The 12,764-nt window shown below is 37.5% G+C and overlaps 1 protein-coding gene across 1 annotated transcript in view; it reads left to right on the plus strand.

The window, feature by feature from the left end:
- The first annotated feature begins 2,842 nt into the window (after positions 1-2,842).
- Positions 2,843-12,764, plus strand: part of FMNL2 (formin like 2) — a 1,741,163-nt gene continuing 1,731,241 nt past the window's right edge. The window contains exon 1 of the mRNA XM_044074902.1: positions 2,843-3,420. Coding sequence (XP_043930837.1) covers positions 3,304-3,420 — 117 coding nt within the window. The 5' untranslated portion in view covers positions 2,843-3,303. The remainder of the gene's footprint in view (positions 3,421-12,764) is intronic.

A 12,764-nucleotide genomic window follows, 5' to 3' on the forward strand; every position in this document is an offset into this window, starting at 1 on the left:
AATTAAAAATACCAGTAACTTAATGACGCAGGGACCTACTGTATTACACATGGAACAGTACAAGTTTGTTAAGAAGAGATTGCCTTTTGAATCTTCTGGCATTTTAAAAGGAGTAACACCAAAACAAGATAAACAACTGATGATGCATACTTCTTACCTTAACTTTGCTTGAGGTTGCATGCAATGATATACTGCATAAGGGAATAATTGGCAAAATAAAAGCATGAAATATCAATTGATACATAATTCAATGGGAAAAATACTGGTTAAGCAACAGGACCCAATATGTCTGGATGGAGTTATTTATCTGCTCCCCTCTGAGTGTTATCAGTGGTCCCACACATGGCTCTGTACGGAAGCTTCTTTTCTGAATATTTTTTAAGATATAAAATGGGAAATGTGTATGACAGAATATGCTAATAATTGCAAACCAGGTAATATAATTACTTTAGTAAGAGATACAGGACTTCTCCAACATGGTCTTCAAAATTATATACTTGTGCAGTCATAATAACTTCACCTTTAATGTCAGTAAAATGGGCAGTCTAAAAAAAAATGCAATCATTTTGATTACTAAATAAATGGTCAAGTCATAAAACAATTCCAGCATTAAGACTAAGAGTCTGTGATAGCAAACCACATAAGCTCTGACAAATATGTATCTAGCAAACTCGGAAACATGTACTTTGATGCCTACCTAATTCTAAGGGTCCCCTTCAGATGGTTGAACTTTTAAAAGCTCGACTTTCATATGGTCGAGACCATATGATCGAACTTTTAAAAGGTTGAATGGTCTGAATGGGGATCTCCATAGAGCACGCAATGGGAAGATTTCCCTTTACCGCAATTTAGTGCGATCTTGGAGTTGGTATATTTAAATAGCGGGGGGGGGGTGAGGTGGAGCCCCCCCCCCCCCACTAGCACTGTTTAGTTTTTTTTTGTTTATTTTTAAGGGCAGGTCTAGTCATTTTGGGCACATCACTGTACTAGATTTACTGATATGACCCATTATTGAATGTAGTGATAATGTTTGTAGTCTTTGGACAAGCCACCTGAATTATTTGGAAAGATTTGGAAAGAAACCATTACTTAAAAAAGAAAAATGATAGGGTTGGAAAACTTAAACTATTCAGTAAAGCTGAAGGATAGAGCCTTGTCTATAACTAGCAGTCATGGCCCTTGAGGAGTCTGTTAGAAATTAATGGCAATAGGAAGCTGACCTATCTCTATGGTGATTTTAATTTTATCACCGATATTTTTTTTTACAAAATTATATAGTCAACCAGTTATTATTCTCTAAACTATATTGAATATCAAATATTACTCATCAGTATAGATTCTGGTTAAATTTAAGTGATTTACTTGGTAAGGTTTAATGATTTAATTCTTTTTATTGATTTTTGTTATGGACACTTGTAAATAATTATGTTTGTGCTCTACCTAGCTTTTATTGGATTATACATTTTTATTTTAAAATTAATAAAAAGTTTTAAAAAAATCTCTATGGTAGCAGGATGACTTTACATTGGAATGTCCTTATCTCCTCCTTCATGTCAGGTTAGATGAAAAAAAAATCACATTTGGTAGCCAGAGATTAAGGAAGGGGTACCTAGAGGAGCCAATGATCAGATGTCATGGGAAAAGCATATAATAATAATAATAAGAAGAAGAAGAAGAAGAAGAAGAAGAAGAAAAGAAAAAAAGACTTCAGCAGTTGACATTATATTATGTTTCTTACAGGTTATTTAGAGGTGGCCTCTCCTTGGTCTATTGGGCAATGACTGACCTGTTACTGTTTTAACAGTCTACACCTGGAATGTACTTCCTTGGGAGTTAAACACCAGACAGGGAAACCTAATGCTTCAAATTAATGCCAAGAATAAATAATGTAAAAAATTTAGTAAACATACACATACATATGGTAAACTTTCCAGATTATGTAGTAAATGTGACATTGTCGGCGTGTGCGTGAGTATTTTTCTGTCTCGGCATGAGACAGACTAATCAGTCGTTCCCACCTCACAAGTTTAATGCTGTCATTTTCTTAGCAGATGTTAAAAATGTGGCTCCTAAATATTTGAAGTACGAGTTAAGAATACATTTTAGCTCCCTAAAATAAATATAATTCGTCCGACTGGAAGTTCGACTCGCAAAAAGTTGAAGCCTGTAGCCATTATGTGCAAACGAAGCATAATGTTTCTAAAATAATATAGGCATACCTCTCAACCTTTTAGAGCAAGAAATCTGGACAAAGTCATAAATAATTGGAGACAAAGGCCCAAAAATAGGGATTATTTTTAAATATTCCTCTTACAAAGTTAATAGTTAATAGAATAACAAGTTTTACCTTAGCATAACTTCACCCCAGGGATCACTCCAGTGGCTCTACTTGACAGAGGCACTGGGAACTACGGTCAGGGGGCACGATGCCAGGAAATCCTATGGGCTAGGCTTGTAAATGGTCCAGTACCATTAGCCTAGTACACACCTATGAACCTATGAATTTTCAAAGGATATGAAGTCTGAAAATCAAATGTCTGTCATTATTTTCTGACTTCAGTCTTCAATGATTTGTCCGTGACTACAATTTTATGAGAAAAGGACCGAGAATATTCGTAAAAAATCTGGAGATTCTGCGAAAATCTGTGCAGGTGACAGCTATGCATATAGATCGAATTTTATTTTTGAATGGAAAGAGAATAAACCAGCGTCAATAAGTAGCACTAATAATGACTGGAAAACTGCAAATCCCAGAATCCCGGCGTGACCATCAATCATCCCGAGCAGCACCGCCCACTCTTACTACGCTACTCAGTGGGAGGCTGCCTGGAAGCAGGCTCATTGTACTGGATGCTAGTGTGATGTTGAGCTGTGTTTTTGTGTGTGGGAACTGGGGAGCACCAAGTGACAGTTGTTAAAGGATTACACAGGACCACTAAACCCAAAACCATGCACCTCATCATCACAATTACAACAATCAGGGAGTGGTTCCAAAATTGTGCAAGCCTCGGATAGAATCCAACGTGAAGGCGACCACTGGGATTTTTTATTTGTTTTATGTTTTGGGAGCGAAGAATGAAGACACAAGTCTAGTTCCTTGTAACATGGCAGAGGGAGATCTAGATCGTTTTTGATCCGTTTTTGTTTGCTTTTTTCGCTTTGGCTAATTTACTGGAAACTGATAAGACTGGAAGTGGAGGAGGACGTGGTAGAACTGTGGAGATAACGGCTCACTTATTGTGGTTTTGTGGGATCTGTATTCCGATCGAAGGGTGGAAAACATCCGTTCAGAAGACCTTCGCCATGGGAAATGCAGGGAGTATGGATTCTCAACAAACTGATTTCAGGGGTCACAATATGCCTCTGAAACTACCCATGCCAGAACCTGGTGAACTGGAGGAACGGTTTGCAGTTGTACTGGTAAGCTGGGTTAACTTGTAACAATACCTGGAGACTTTTGTGTCAATTTGGCTTGTTGTGTGTGCTTGCGAACTGGATAAGAAACAAAAGGTGATCAATATAGATAATAGTTTTAAAATATTAACTTATGTAGACAGTAGCTTCCTTTGCATGGTGAGAGAGCTTGAGTCAGCTATTTAATTTTTGAAGCAGTAGACAAAAGTGTGCGTTTCTAGTCCTAGTAGCAGTGTTTTGCTTGTTTACACTGCGCCCCGTGATGTGCATCTGTTGTAGAAGTACTGGTGATGCACTAAGAACACAGTTTCACGATCGTGCATTCACTTGCACTAAGTTGCTAAGCTTTATTCGTAGACAATAGAGCCTTGCAAGTTGTCTGCAGGCGAATCTCGGGAAAGGCAATGAATATGAAAGCATGCACACTTTGGTCACTTTTCTTGCAGTGGGAGATAACAGTATTTTTGTGTCTTGTCCCAGAGAGTTAAAGTGGACTTTTTAAAGCTTTCCTTTGCGCGCACACCCAGCCTGTCCTTGTTGCTTTCTGAACAATGCCTGTCTCCAGTGTGAATCAAGCCCATGATGGAAATCCTTGGCAGATGCAGAGAGGGTGTGGTATATCCTGCAGCTCACATGTACTCTCCTTCGCCTGCACTGCTGTTGTCTCTGATTAGACAAGATTGACCGCAAATGTTTTATCCTTCTCTGATCTACCACTTGCCCTTCCTGGTAGTTGTGGTTAACACTATATCCCCCGCCCCCCTTTCCCCAAACCCGATGACGGAGACACGTGTTCTTCCTCTGTTTCTCCAATTAGGGGGATGGGTTGTAAGCCTGAAAGCTAGGAAGCCTTCGTGATTTTTTACAATGTTACTGTGATTGAGCAAAGTAAGCTACATTGTTACATTTTGTTTTATTTCTTTGAGTGCTTGTTTTTGCAGCTTCAGTCAGACTTTTAACTTTTTTCTGTGTTACATGCACCGATTGTAGTTTGGTAAATTTGTCGAAGTTGATTATTCATTTAATAGAGACTTGCAATTTATGAGATGGTGACGTGTGGTGTGGTGTTTTATCTACGTACTGCCTAGCTGACAGGAATATGTGAATGTAGCAGCATGGAATAGGAAATAGTATTTCATCCTGTTTGAGTAATCAGATAGCCTCCTCCCCCAACTCACAATTTCAACACTGATTTGGAAGGTGTATTGTTTACTTATAACCAGTATTGATTTGTTTCCATTTTGATTTCAGTGGTTGTGTGTTTGGTCTTTATTCACTATATATTAGAGAACAGTATTAGGGATATAAAATCCAGGCATATAAATTGGTGTTGTAGCGTTTGGATCCTGGAGTGGTATTTGAGTTACCCTGCCTACTTTATCTATTTGTTTTATGTTCTCTAATATGTTACATATCAAACTGGAGCTGGGAATTATGGAATTTAAAATGGAATTTCAGAATGTGGTCTTAATGTTCCAAAGTTTCAGCAAAAGATGTGGGCACTCTTGAAATATACTTATCAGAACTGCAGCCAGAAATATTTCACTTTTATGTACATGATTTCATTTTGCAGTTATTTGTGACATATTAAAATGTGTTATTGATCCAAATGTTTTCTTCAGTAAATATATGGTATTTTGACTTTGGCCTCCATTCACAACCATAAAAGTTGTTCTGGTGGTCTCTTTCAGGTTTTGTACAGGTGAGGATTAACTATTCAATCTTCAGAATTTGATAAATATAATCCTCTTGGCAGATGTTCAGAGTACACACAGCATGCTTGTTAACACCCTGTATTGAAATATAACTGTATCCAGCATCCTTTTTGAACTTCTGTGTGTGTATATGTGTGTAATGATGATATTAAGTAGCTTTGTCATAGTAGAGTTCCTGTAAATGCTAACTGCATGAAACAGTTGATGGATTTTTTGCAGAATTTTGTTGATTTTGCAAAGAAAAACAGTAAGTCCGCAACAGATACTGTGAGACTGGCACTCCTAACTCTCAACTGTCCGGATTTTCCCCAAACGCCCAGATTTTTGCCTCATATTTTTGGCCTGTTCTTTTGTGGTTTTCTGCCAAATGGGTTGAAATTACTAAATAATGAGAGAATTAGAGTTTCAAACTTCACATCCTTCAGAAAATGCATGCTAACACAACACCTGTTGTTCTAGCAACGTTCTAAATTATTAGGAGCAATGTTTAAAATTTGTCCCTATTTTTAGGCCTTTGTTTCCCCATTATTTTGGGCTTTGTCCAGATTTCTTGTGCCAAGAGGTAGATAGGTATGTTAATATTACAGAAAGGCAATACAGTGCTTTCAGTAGTGCTGCCTTGTTGTGAAGTATTTCAGTCACATGACTAGTGCTCTCTGCTGCGCTCAGCTGATTACATCTTTTGTGTATAAGGTTGTGTAGACTCCTGAATTGACAACTTTAGTTTTATTTTAATGTGACCTGTCATTTTTCTGTAACACTTCAGTCATAGACACTTTGTTTAAAGCCCTTAGCCTGAATGACAACTTACTAACAGCGGTTGAAAGACAATGTTTCACATCACTGCACCTTGCTCACTTTTGTTAACACGGTTCACACTGAACCTATTTATTCCTAATCTTAGAATACAACTACAGTGTGTTAAAGTTGTTGGTTTTCTTAGATATCCAACACATTTCCACTGCGCTGTGGTGAATATGCTTATTTTACAGTTGTTGTCTACCCTTCTCCATATTGATATCTACACCACTTTTATCTGTACTGTTTGACTTTTCACTAGTCAGTCAGATAAGAAAATGCATATCTGATAAAAAAAATACATATCTGTTGATGTTTACAACTTTCAAAGGAAAAGATTAGTTACAATCAACAATGGGAATTCAGAAATTGTAAAAGCCCCCCACACACACAGTTGTGTTTTGCATGCTTTGTGGCTTGCAGCATAAGTTGCAACATTCTGTTTTCACTGCTATGATGTTCCTCATGATAACAGTTGACATGCTGGTCTAGGGCAGATTTAATCTCTCATACAGTCAGACTTTTTTGTGTGTACAGAAGGGCTAGTATTAAGCTCGAAGGAATACAAAGATTTTCACTAATAATTTATTTATTATTATTATTATTTTTTTTTTTTATTTGATTACCAGGTTGATCTGACTGGGCAATCGGGTGCCTGTCTTCAACAGAGACCCGGGGAGAAAAGCTCCACATACTTGACAGTCATAAAAATACAAAATACAAAAATACAACAGCTCCACATACATGATAAAAATACAAAAGTCAGAGATGAATACAAATTAATAGAGCAAACAATAGTATATCATGGCATAATATGATGAGAAGTTACAGAAGTGTACAATACATAGAGTGTATAGTAGTAAAGCAGAAAATATAATGTATATGAGTAAGAAGGCACAGTGATACTAAATATAGTTAAAAACATTCATTTAAAAATATAGTTTGCTATGATAGGGTTTTTCTATGTGTTTGACTTTTGAGTAGTGCCAGAGGAAGACTTGCCTGAATGGTGGTAGAAGGGCTAGCCATGGTCAGAACAGGTACATTGCCAGATGAGATTGTGGTGGTCTTTTAACTGGATTTTAAAGGTGGGACTGCTGTTTTGCAATCTGATATCTGATGGAAGAGTATTCTAGATTTTAGCAACTGTGTGGGAGTAGAGGGATTCTCTAGCACTGTCTACACTTAGCTACTTCAAGAAGGGCTTTGTTTGTGAATATTAGTTGGTGAGCAGAATTGTGAAAGTTGAGTAAGCCTGAGAGATCAGGAATCTTGTTTGGGTTATACAGCAAGTAATAAGCCATGGTGAGTCGGTTATAGTTTAGTAAGTTGGGGAGTTCTAGCCAACCTAATTGTTTTAGTGAGTGACAGTGGTGGGAGTGGAAATTAGAGTTGGTTATCAATCGTAACTATTTTAGTATAGCACATGGACAATTTGTGTAGGTCTGTCTTGTTAAGGTTTGTTAATACAGAGGATGCATAGAGCAATCTAGAGAGAAGGTGAGTTCTGGACATAGTAAATTTGGTGTCTTTGGTTAGATAATATTTGCAGCGGTATAGGGTACCAAGTTTTTTTATGGACTTTGGACATGGTTTGTGCTATATGTTTGTCAAACTTTCGGTTTTGGTCAAGTATTACAGCAAGAAGTTTAACTTGTGATACTGGGGAGATTTGGGTGTTGTTAGCAGAATTGTTAGAGATAAGAGCAGAAGAGTCAGTAGTCTGGTAGGGTGTAAAAGCATAAGTCGAGTCTTTTAGGGGTTAAGTATTAGCTGGGAGTTTTTTAACCAGTTTTTGATATTGGATAAGGCTTCTTGGGTTTTAGTCTGGAGTGTTTGGAGTGTGGTGGCTGAGTAGATCAATGTAGTATCATTTGCATTTTGGACTATTGTAGCTTGCTGGGTGGTAGTGTGGAGGTTGTTTGTAAACATATTAAATAGTAGGGGTCCCAGAATGGATCCTTGTGGTACACCTACTGTTACTGGGAGAAGGGGGGGATTATGACACTTAACTGCTTGTTGGCAGTTGGTTAGGTAATCTTGAAACCAGAGCAAGGAGGGGTTGTTGAGGTTGAGTTTGGCTAGGATAGTAAGAAGTTTGCTGTGGGATACTGTATCAAATGCTTTGGACAGGTCAAGGAAGGTGGCAGACACTAGGTTTCCATGGTTCCTATATTGATAAACAGTGTCGGTGAAGGAAACGAGTGCTGTGGTGGTGCTATGGGATGGGCAAGAGCCATGTTGGGTGTTGGTCCGGAGACTATTTGTAAGTAAATGTTTCATCAGCTGAGAAGGGATGTAATTTTCAAGGATTTTTGATAGGGGGATAAGATTGGGGTGGTAGTTAAGTTCGGTTGAGGGACCACCTTTGTGCAAGGGTATTATGTAGGAGATTTTCCAAAGGGCTAGAATTGTATGCTCATTGATAGACCTGTTAATAAGTATCAAGATGGGATACGCTATAGCATTAGCGACAGTTCTGAGGTACTCTGCAGGGAGTTTGTCGATTGCCAAGGTGGTGTGTTTTAGTTTAGTGAGGTGCTTGTATATTGTGTTGGTAGGAACTAGTTTGAGAGTGAATTGGGGTATGAGTTTGGGTTGTTGATTGGTTGTGGGGGAGTGCAGGTCTGGCTGTTGCTAGTTAGGTTAAGGATGGAAGAATTGAAGTAGTTGTTAAATTGGGTAATTATCTCTATACTATCTCCTCTGACATTGGGGCGAGGGGCAGTGAGTTTGCCTGGTTGTAATACTTGGTTGGCAGCTGCCCAGAATTTTTGGGGATTAGTGGTATGTTTTACTTGTAGCTCTGTGCAGTGATTTTTCTTATCTGTTTTTTGCTTTATTACATAGTTGTGATTGGGAATGTCCCACAATGGACTCCTTGTAATCTTAAAGGTCTGAAAAGTAATGAGCATTAGTTAATTGTAGTATGCCTGTGCAGGTGTGGGCGTCTGTCATGACCTGAAGATAATCTGTACATGGACTGCAGTTGTAATTTGACTGTCATTTTTGATTTTATCTTTTGACTGCCCATATGACATTTTATGAATGGTATACAATCCTTGCATTTATTGTATTGCACTGTTGCTGTAACTGTAAATATTTTCTCTTAGGCTCCTGCTGAAAATTAGTTCATAAGTTCATAGATTAGTATGAGGCTAACTGCTCTTGTGGGTCATTTTAAGCCTAGCCAATTATCCCATGAGAGAAAAATGCACTTTGTGTCTGTAAGGTGAACACCTTAACCATTATGCCAACCTCTCATCCTGTAGTTATGGCTAATTAGAATTTCCCAGTCAAAGAATATAAATAAATAAAGCAACACCCAAAATTAATTCCAAGAAGGAAAGCTAAAAGTTAAATCTGAATTCTTTACAAAGTATGTTTCTCCCATAAATAAATTCTCAGGCTGTTTTACTTTCCATTTTATGATGATCTGAGCCACCCTTGAAAAAGAGGATCCACTGCAAAAAAATGATGCACAGACTATAGACTGCAAGAACCTGACAGCTATACTAGCAAAACACTTTTTCCCCATGTGGGTGGCTTTGCTCCCCCTCACAGATGCCCTTATGTAGACATGTTTTCTCCATGGCCAAACAACATTGACAAAAGGAAACACAACCTACAAAGACTGAAAACTGTGGTCTCACACTGCAGGGGAACAATGTAAAACATAGTTGGGGACTCATTACTTCAGGGAATTTGCTTTGAAGAGATAACACTCGAGATTTTGTCAAAAGGCAGAACTCTGAAAAAGGGACTTAGCATGCCTCAGAAGGTTTGTGCAGTTACCTGCATTTAAATTTATATATGAATAAATAAAATATTGATTATGAAACGTTCACACATTCATCCTTAATATTTCATTGCTTATTTATATATAAATTATTCTCAAATTCATCCTTCATATGTCATACATGGTTTTATTTTTGTTGTGGACAGTTCTTTTGAAGTATCTGCCATGCCCGGTGCTTTTTTCATTCACTATCTCTGAATGTCAACTGTCTGTCTTCTTCAATGTTGCTGACTCAGTTTTTTGTGACCTAAGGATATAAAAACGTTCAGTTTTTGAAGCAGTCTGTTGTGCTGACCTACATCTGAAATCAACAATACTTTGAGAGGGTGTGGAGGAGTACAATGTTAGCCTGCTTTCATCTGAGGTCCTATTGTTCCATGACAGGATGTTGCAAGTCTATCATCAAAGGCAACCGTAGTATGTGTTTGAAGGAGGAGTGCACAGTTACCTGCAAGTAGTATTACATAAACTGCTTACTTATGAGTGATGCAACAGAATTTGTTTTGTTTGCATGTATATATTTACAAATAGATGCAAGGTGTGAACAGTTTAATTGTTCATTTAGATGACATAATGCTTTACTGAGGAGGTTGTTGATAGTGCTCCATTTTGCCTGGTAGCCGCATCGTGCATAAGTCCCTTGCACAAACCTGTGTACATGTTTTTATATGAGAATCTAAGAACACCGAAATGGTTTGTGTCTGACAGCAGTACACCCATTCAGTAATCCAAATGTTAAAGAAAAGATTACTGATACAAAGTAGACAGAGTGTGGAAAATATGTTTTTGTCTTGTTGTAGCAATTCTTCTAGTCGTAGGTCCTAGTGCTTTTGTTCTGTGGAAGTATGGTTTAGAGTTTGTATCATTTCCCTGGATTTATTGATTGATTTTTTTTTTTTGCTTCTGAGTTTACAGTTTTGGGTTCAATCCATTCTGCTCTGTGTAGAGTTTGCATGTTGTTTTAATGGTTTCAGGGTTCAGTCCTGTCCTCCATTTACTTCTCTGATTTTTTTTTCATGCTGTAACTGTATCGTTGCTTATTATTTATTTATTTATTTATTTATTTATTTATTTATTTATTTATTTATTTATTTATTTGCTTGCTTTATCCAGATTCTTTCTGTCTCTTGAAAACAAGCTGGTTGATGAACATATCCAAACTGTTTACTTATATACAGCATTTACAGCCCTTGTGGCTCAATCCATGTCTAAAACGGATTTGCATTGCTCAAGCTGACTTACCTGGTTAAACAATAAATTAAATGCATATCACATGACTAGTCTTACTTCACCAGTATGTATATAGATTTCTATCTTAATGTCAGGTAGACAGCCACGCTCATATGATGAAATAAACAAGCTAACCTTCCCTCTGCTGTAAGATGACTTTGTACAGGAGATGCGTAGGGCTTCCCTTTTCTGGGTCACAGTTGCTTAGTCAGGTACAAGAACAGTGGTTTTCTTCACGCAGAGCATGAAACATTTCAGAGGGAGGTAGGGAGATAGAAACATTATTAGAACTTACTAGGCTATTGATTTGTAAGGGTTTTAAGAATCCTAGCCCTGCATTTCCATGGTAATTGTTAGCCCTTATATTTTGCAGTATGAATCTCTATAGGTTGACTGAACAGGCATATGTTGGAGTGATCACATGTTCCTCTGTCCATGAGTGCTGTTGGTGTTTGACCAAGAGTGAATTTGCAGTTATGCATCCATTTTTTGTTGTGGACAGTTATTTTGAAGTATTTGCCATGCCCGGTGCTTTTTTTCATTCACTCTCTCTGACTGTCAACTCTCTCTATATTTTTTATTTTATTTATGTAATTGCTTATTTGTTTTTGTAGGGGTGTACATAGAGCTTACAAATTTGAGATCGCAACAGGCACCTTTATCTTTATAGAAGCCCAGAGTTCGATAATTAATCAAAACAGTGCTGTTTAAGAATAGTTTGCATAACTGACCTAGAATAAAGTTCAGTGTGTGGTAACAATGCACCTTTGTCAATATTAGTATTGCTTACTATACTATGTTGTATACTGTACTTCTGAAATGGTACAGACTGGGAATGTAGTAGTTTTTACAAAGATAAAAGTGTTTCATTCTCCCAGAGTCTAGTATTCATCTGCTTTTAATTAGTAGAGTTTAAAGCTGTTGTACAGAATGCTAATTGCTGTGTAGAGAAGCTCCGTCTGACTAAATGGTATTTTATTGTGTTTTATATAGATATTAAGCCATGACAGAAACATATACTGCTAAATTTTGTGCACCAATTCATTGACTGACATAGTAAACTGCTTTAGAATATGATTGTGTTAAAATAAAACAAACCTTGACACAGTCATGTTTCTCACACGTCTTTCAGCTTGCTTGGTTTAATATGTACTGAATGAGAGAGGAAGTTGGAGAGAAGGATTTTGCAGCTTTAGTGCCACAGGCGATCTGCCAAGAGGATCATTTGTTTTTTAGTGTCGTTCCTTAGATGCTGAAAAACAAACACTGCAATAACTGTGGTTGATACAGTTATCGTTTGCTGCAGTCAGTTTGAACAGCTACAGCTGATGGTGCAGTACACCGCCAAGAATAAAGTTTCATTGTAACACTGTAAAATTTATTTGCTCATTTCATTTCTACCACTTTCACATTCCCTCTTGTAAGTCATGTACTTTCTTTGACTAAGTAATTTAATTTGGCATTTTGTTTATCCAAGGCAAGATAAGATAATTATTTGTGCTTTTGTTTGTATTTGCTAACTTAAGTAGAGCACTTATCCACATGGCCCTTTCTCTGACTCCACCCAGGAGTGCACTGTCTGATTTAAATGACTTACTCATTATCACCCAAAAAGGTAAATGGAGGCTGGGGAATCAACACCTGGGCTACAGGATGTGGCTTGTTAACAGACAGAAAGTGAAGGAGAGCTAGCTCTGTTCACATTGCTTCTCTGAGTTAGGATACAATTTTGCACAGAGCTACTGTGACCTGCAACACAGATCCTGTACCATGTCTATTCAGTGTGATAACTCCACGTCCAGAAAGGA

This window comes from Protopterus annectens, chromosome 6.part0 (assembly GCF_019279795.1).
Source record: "Protopterus annectens isolate FY-2018-M chromosome 6.part0, PAN1.0, whole genome shotgun sequence".
NCBI lineage: Eukaryota > Metazoa > Chordata > Ceratodontiformes > Protopteridae > Protopterus > Protopterus annectens.